This window comes from Momordica charantia (assembly GCF_013281855.1).
Source record: "Momordica charantia cultivar OHB3-1 chromosome 3 unlocalized genomic scaffold, Mcharantia_2.0 BLBB01000003.1, whole genome shotgun sequence".
In the NCBI taxonomy this organism is placed as follows: Eukaryota; Viridiplantae; Streptophyta; class Magnoliopsida; order Cucurbitales; family Cucurbitaceae; genus Momordica; species Momordica charantia.
Window position 1 is genome coordinate 4,178,982 of NW_028275161.1, and position 7,286 is coordinate 4,186,267.

Here is a 7,286-nt window from a genome sequence, read left to right on the forward strand (position 1 = left end):
AAATTGAATCTAGCTTAAATTCTAAGAGGGCTGAGGTACATGAGTTACGAGAAACAATCTGTCATTTGCTAGACGAGGTACACATAACAATATGTTTTTATTCGGTTTGTTAGACTTAAAAACTCTTTTTCTATGTTGCTGCTTGTACGTTTCTGTAATTGGTTGATTTTAGAGAATAAAGCTTTGTTAGCCTGAATTGACTTCTTTGCTTCTGTTCATTTCCTTTTGTCATGTTTACTTGTGCTTGCTTAGTTTATAATTCTTGAAAGACTTGTTAAATCATGAATAAAATCAGAACTTTGGTGTGCCTTGTTTTGTAATTATTTTAATTTTTATTCTAGAATAAAAATTGGTATATAAATGAATTTACATGTAACTAATTTTATAATGACAAATTTTATTTATTAAATGAGTAGAGTTTAGTAATTGTTTATGCAAAGATTTGCATAAACAGTGTGTTCCTGGTTGTAGCTCGAACCCGGCCTCCGGACCGACCTGAACACTTGGGTGGACCTGCACAAAAAGGTGAGCACTCCGACGATCAAGTCAGTATAGGTCGGATTCCAAGTCTAGTTCGAAGCCAGAAATCATCGTACCTGATCGGGGAGTGAGGTCCCCTACTTATGGGTGGTGGTCCCGCTAATCTAGCGACTGTTACATTCGGTAATCTCGGGACCGTCGGTTACATCCAGTAATCTCGGGACCGACGGTTACGCCCGATAATCACGCCGCAGACAGTTGCGCATCTCGGCCCATACCGAGCTCCCCGGTGGGTCGGACTTGAGCCAGGCTCACCTCGGCCCTCACACTTGGCATTTGTCGGCGTTGGTGGCGGCCATCTCGGCCTTCCGAGCTGGGCATGATTCATGAGTTATCTTGGAGCACCAATGGGGTCTTCCACGTGTCCCGAGTATTCCCTTCCCCAAACAGTAATTAAACCTGCTTTTACTAAAAGAAAGAAAAGGTCAATACTTGAAATTTTTATTGTAAACTTTATATATATATATATATTGGGAAGATGTATCATGTTGATGATTTAAGGAAAGATAATCACCATTGAATTTAAAATGGGTTCGTACTTCGTCCATAATGGGTCATGTTTGGATTATTATGTATTGTTTTATATGTTGGATTGCATTTTGTATGATCACAAATATATTTTCATTGAAAATGATAGTAGCAATTATGAAATAATGAAGTATCAAGTTTATGCTATCATGTAAGGGCTTCGTGGGGAGCGACTAGCATGCATGCTCCTCGAGTTCGACTTGCAAATCCCGCCTCGTACCATCAATGAGTGGTGGAACCTTTGAGAAGAGGTTAATTGTCCACTCTTAAGATATGATAATATTAAGGAAGTTTTAGGTCTCACATGTTTTCTAACATCATGAACCATGCTAATGTTTGTGTATATGCATTACCAACCTTGTTAGAGTCACTACTTATTTTTTATACGAAATAGTAAGGGAGTGACGATGATGTCTGCTGGCTGTGTCACATGTATTTGGTTTTATATTAGTTTTTATTAGTTTCATATTTTTATTTTTTAAGCTTTGCTACTCTAAAAAATTATTCGTTTACTTGTCGTATTGGTTTTAGTATCATGATTTATGACATTTCCTTATGAAATTGCAAAATAAAGGATTTGAATTATTTTTAAATTTATATTATACAAGTGTATTTTGATGAAATTATTAATATGTAAATTACAATACTTTTACAGAATTTGATGTCAATTTGATGAAATATCAAAAGTTTTTGAGTAAAAATTATTTCAACCTCCTTAGTTCAAGTGTAAGAATTGAATGTTTTTTTTCCCTTCAGTTTATGATGCTCATGCAATTATGATAAAAAATCTTATGCCAAAATTTTTACATTACTTCGTTCCTGCGACGACAAGATTGGTCATCACCAAGTCACCAGGAAATAGCTAAGTATTTTCCTTACATTTATTAAAGTTAAAAGTTTGATCTTTATCCATTATAATTGTTTCAACTCGAAAATAAAAAATAATTAAAAAAAATGCCAATACCCTTTCACAGAAACTTAGTCAACAATCACGAATTTATATGCATTTCACTCTCATATTTTTTTATTTTTTGTCTATGACTTTATTTAAACAATTAAAACGACAGTTAGCAAACATTTTAAAAGGTTTTATGGTTGTTGGATGTACAGCTATGGAGGTGAAGAAATTTATACTTAAAAATGTGGAATTTTCCTCATAAAAAATTGAGGATGTATAAACATTCATACATTGGTAGCCATCGTTTCCCTTTAGAAACTCCTCAGAATCATACAAACAAAAAATTATAACTTATGATAATAACTTACAGATTAGGCAGGTGATCTTCCACCTCCCCTTGTGAAGCAAAGCTGCCTCTTTCATTACATGTAAAACGAACGAAAGAAAGAAACAAAGCCCGGAACGCAACGATCAGAATCCTCTCCTCAGCCACTGACGACTTCGGTTGCAGAGGTTGATTCTGATGGCTGGTTTTGAGGTTGAGCTGCCTGCTCTTTCTGCTCGAGGAACCGGTTCACTCGCTCGAGCAACTGTGCAGCTTTTCGCTTACCTCTATCTGTGCCATTTTGTGCCAAATCTAACAATGGACCGATCACTCCGAGTTCTTTGGCTTCCACAAGGTGTTGTTGGTCTCCAGAGCAGAGGTGCACCAGAACTGCTGCTGCATTCTCTCTGTTTCTGGGGGATCCTGTCCCAATAACCTCTACCAAAACCGGCACTGCCTTTGCTGATCCGATGGCAGCCTTCCCTTCGGGATGGCTAGCCAGTATCGCTAAGATGGCTAAGGCTTCATCCACCATTCCGGTCCCAGGTTCGGTCAGAAGCTGCATCAAGGTTGGAACTACACCAGCTCTCACTGCCTTTCCCTTATTTCCTTGGTAGATGCACAGGTTGAAAAGAGCAGTTGCAGCATCTTTCTTACCCCTTTGGGTGCCTTCGCTAAGCAGCGTAACCAGTGGCGGGATAGCTCCTGAGCCGCCAATTCTAACTTTATTTTCGTCCACAACCGAAAGGCTGAAGAGAGTGGCTGCAGCATTCTCCCGTGCTTCCATGCTCCCCTTCTTGAGCACGAGAACGATACCAGGAACAGCCCCAGAGGAAATGATGCTTCCCTTGTTGTCCTCACATATGGAAAGGTTAAGAAGAGCTGTCACAGCATGCTCTTGAACGCGGGAGTCTGGAGTTGAGAGAAGTCCGACAAGGAAAGGTATTGCACCAGCCTCAGCAATGGCAACGCGATTATCTGCATTCCGCTTTGCAAGAAGTCGGATCTCACCAGCTGCTGATCGCTGGTCTTCAGGATTTCCAGATGCAAGTTTGCAAAGCAGAATATCAATCTTTGTGCGTTCAGCGGGTGAGCAAGATGATGAGCTTCTACATGGTCGAGCACTACTGGGTTGTTTCGGTGGTTCAATACCATTAGCCTCGCACCACTGGGCTATAAGACTACGCAACACATAATTTGGGGTAAGAGTAGTGCTTGAAAGGTTTTGTTGTGTCTTCGGACATGTCCCGTGCCCCGCTTCAAGCCACTTCTCAATGCAGGAGCGTTCATAGGTCTACAGCAAAGAAAAGTATTGGTTTTGGCCTAAATAGATATTCAGCACCAGAGCAACGCTACTGGTTTTAAAGGTAACAGAAAAATGTAAAAGGCTTAAAAGGTCACATATTTCAGTTAAAAGTTCTAAGCACCAAGTAATATGGGTAATGGGTCTACTTCAGACATGTCTTGGACACTCAGACAATCTGACACTTATTGGACACATATCGGACACTTGTTAGCTCGATATGTGTCACACATTAGTTGTACAGAGTTAATATGAATCCGACACTTGTTTGACATGTATTGAATGATTGTTAAGCATAAGAAATAGACATAAATAGTGATATTAGAACAAAATAATAAATTTTGAGCGAAGAATATATCAAACTCATATTTTTAAGCATATAAATGCATAAATTTTTAATAAATGGCATATTTTAATAAATGTGTCATCGTTGTGTCCGTGTTCTAGATTTTAGAAAATCACGTCACTCTACAGTGTTCGTGTCATATTCGTGTTTCGTGTTCGTATCTATGCTTCTTAGGCAAGGAGTGACCTACGACTGCAAAGACGATATCATTCAAATTATTTACTATCATTAAGAAAGCCCACTGCAGAAGTACCTGTCCAGTTGAAACAATGACAGGATCTCTCATCAACTCCAGGGATATGGGGCAGCGAAAATCATCTGGTAGAATTGGGGCCTTATGATTCTTCTCATTCGATACTTGTCCACTGCAACTTTCTGGAGCACTATTTTCCCGAGCAGGAGTGTCCGTCTCGAGGTTCTCTTTTTGCACAAAATCTTTTATTTTATTCAGCAGCCCTGCCATCTTCTCAATGCTCTGCTCTGGATCTCCTCCACTAGCAGAAACCATCTCATTCAAAGCTATTGACTCTTGTGTAAGATCGGATATTCCAATTAACTGTAACTTTTCAGCCAGTCTCCTCAGGCGGTCTTTATCTACGGAAGAATCATCACTCGTGTTGTAAAGGGCAAAGATATCATCCACCATCTCGGAGTCAGGTACATCTGCCCTGACTTTGGCTCTTCTGAACTGAGCAAGAACAAGCTCCACCTGCATATAGGGTGCTAGATGTGTACATAATGACTTTTAAAATATTAATTGCAGGCTTTCTACACACTATCTAATATTTAGTTGAGATAAACACAGGAAGATCTAATTACCAAAAAGGTTCTCCCATGTAATCTGTAATCTTCTAAAGATTATACTAGTTTTGATGTTTAAATTATTATTCATCTTTCATTTGGATTAATAATATTTGAACCCTTAATTCATATCATATTCATCTTAATCATCAGGGAGGTCATATCACTATTATTAGTTATAGTTCTGCTTCAGCACAAAATTAACAATTTGACATAAAAAATTCCGTGTTATCACCTATCACGCAGGTAGGCATGCCTAGAGACTGCAAATTAAAAGTAAGATAATATAATTTTTGTACCTGCTCCTTAACTTCATCAGATATATCAAGTTTATCGCAGGCTATTCCTTCCAAAGCTTGTTCCAACCGATCTGTTACCTCGTGAAATTTGTTCATAATCTGCTCCCTCTCTACGACCTAATTGATAATAAAATGAAGTTGGATTAAAAAGGGAGATATGCTAACAAAATATCTATGAAACTTTAGATACTCCGTTTTTTGTTTGGTAATTAGCTGTAGAAATTTGATGCATCATCAGGCAAGAAGTTGGAAGTAACTGAATTGATGCGACCATAAATTCTAGGTGACTTCAGAAAATAACAAGGAACTGATCAATACAGATGCTACCAGGTTTATATGCCTAATGGATAAAACGAAATAAGGTTAGTCTGCCCAGTCATACATTGGATTTAAAATGGAAGTAGTTGAATCATAGACACAAATAAAAATAAAGATTAATTATAGAAAGAACCTGTCTTGAAGAAGTTATCAGAAAATAACAACAGTGTAAATTTCCATAATTATTTGCCCAATTGAAAAACACACGGAATTTGACGATTTTCATCGCTGTCGTTTGATAGTAAATGGAGTAAAACATTATGCAGAAAATGGAAACTTGAATCGGAACTACATTTTTTTCAAAATTTCATTCCTAGCGCACAGAAATCCGGACAAAACGTAACAGAGATATCTTACTTCTGTTTATGTTCTAATTTGCAGCTAAAATGTAATTGAACTAAATACACGGCAGCTTCCACAGCAAGAACGATTGATTTAATCCCTCGCTTCCCTCAATTTCCTATCAAACGAAGTAGGCGCTAGGAAACGAGAAAACTAGAGGATTGTGAAGCAATCGAATCAAGAAGAAAAAGAAAAACAAGCAGCTCCAGTAATGCGATTGAACTTAAGAAATACAGTGAAAACAAACTCACGAGGAAAATCTTGCTCCCCTCGCTTCCAAATCTGAGCAACTTCTTAGCTGATTCGAGAGCTTGTTTCAACAACACGAGGGCTTTGAGAGTTTGCTCGGGGACTGGCTGTTTGCTGTCCCTAATCTCTTCGAACATTGGGATCAGAAGCTTGAGCCTCCGGGACAAATTGCAATACTGCTTCTTAACAGTATGCCTAAAATCCGAGATCCAAGAAATCTCGTTCACTACATCGATCAAGCTCTGAATGAGAGCGCCGTTATCTTCGTCCATAGCCAAAAAATCAGATCTCGCCGCAAAACTCAACTCCCAACAGCAGAAATCCGCCGGAATCTGAACGCAAGAAAGATTTCAAAGCTTTGCGCAACGCTTGAGCAGAAAACGCTAGGAATGGCAACTCGAAAACGTCGCCATTACAGAGCTGCGAAGGGAAGTTTGGTATTACGTTTATGGCGCGGCTGGAGAGCTTAGAAGAAGGTTGGTTGCTGAGGGTTGGAATTTTGAGACGTTTAATTCTGCCACTTCCGTTACATTTGGCCGTGTAGTGTAACGGCAAAACAGTGGAGGAGGAGACGACGGCGCTCCATTATGGTCGGCTCACTCGCCTCGGCTCTCCCAACACCCTCCTTTACGTTCATTAACCTAACGCAACGCCACACCTTTTTTTTCAACTCTAAATTCCCTTTTTTTCTTTTTCTTTTATTATAGTCTAATTATTAGTACCCAATGAAAAACATAGTTGAATAATTGTTTAGTAGTATATTTGAAAATTGAATCTTAATTTGAAAAATTGATCAGGTATGTTTAGTAATATGTGTATAATTATTATCCTATAATATTATATAGTTTATAATATAATGTTTTAATTTTAACTAAAATGAAATAAGTTTATAACATAAAATGATATATTCATCAAAGTTTTTTCTTCTCATCTTTTTATTCAATGTAATTATGCATTTTTAAAGTTTCAGCTCTCAGAGTTGAAAATAGAAAAGACTAAAAGTTTGCCTCCATCCCACCCGATGTACTAAACAAAATACTAAAAGTTTGTCTCCACTCCACCAAGTCAAACCTTGTTCGGTTTCTTGCATAAACATTTTGCGTCATCTGTAGGGAGGGACATTTTAAAGTCATTCTTAGTACGAGAACTAAAATGGCACCACCAGCTGTCTCCATTGGCTCAGCCATCCCATTCGTGATAATAACAATGGTGACCTTGGCATCTAGCGAGAGATCAACTCAAAGGATGTTGACGATAGGGTATAGGACGACCGTGCGGCTGACCAGCCTCGCAGGTCAACTCGCAATACTCACCCGCCCCCTTCCTCCAGCTCATAC

General features: G+C 38.5%; 1 protein-coding gene across 1 annotated transcript; it reads right to left on the bottom strand.

The window, feature by feature from the left end:
- Positions 1-2,183: 2,183 nt before the first annotated feature.
- On the bottom strand, positions 2,184-6,446 carry LOC111025253 (U-box domain-containing protein 13). Its single transcript, XM_022303095.2, has 4 exons — positions 5,952-6,446; positions 5,041-5,157; positions 4,194-4,649; positions 2,184-3,585 (listed from the first exon to the last, which is right to left on the bottom strand). Exons 1-4 carry the CDS (start codon positions 6,219-6,221, stop codon positions 2,452-2,454), a joined length of 1,977 nt encoding a protein of 658 aa, XP_022158787.1. The 5' UTR covers positions 6,222-6,446; the 3' UTR covers positions 2,184-2,451.
- Positions 6,447-7,286: the final 840 nt, after the last annotated feature.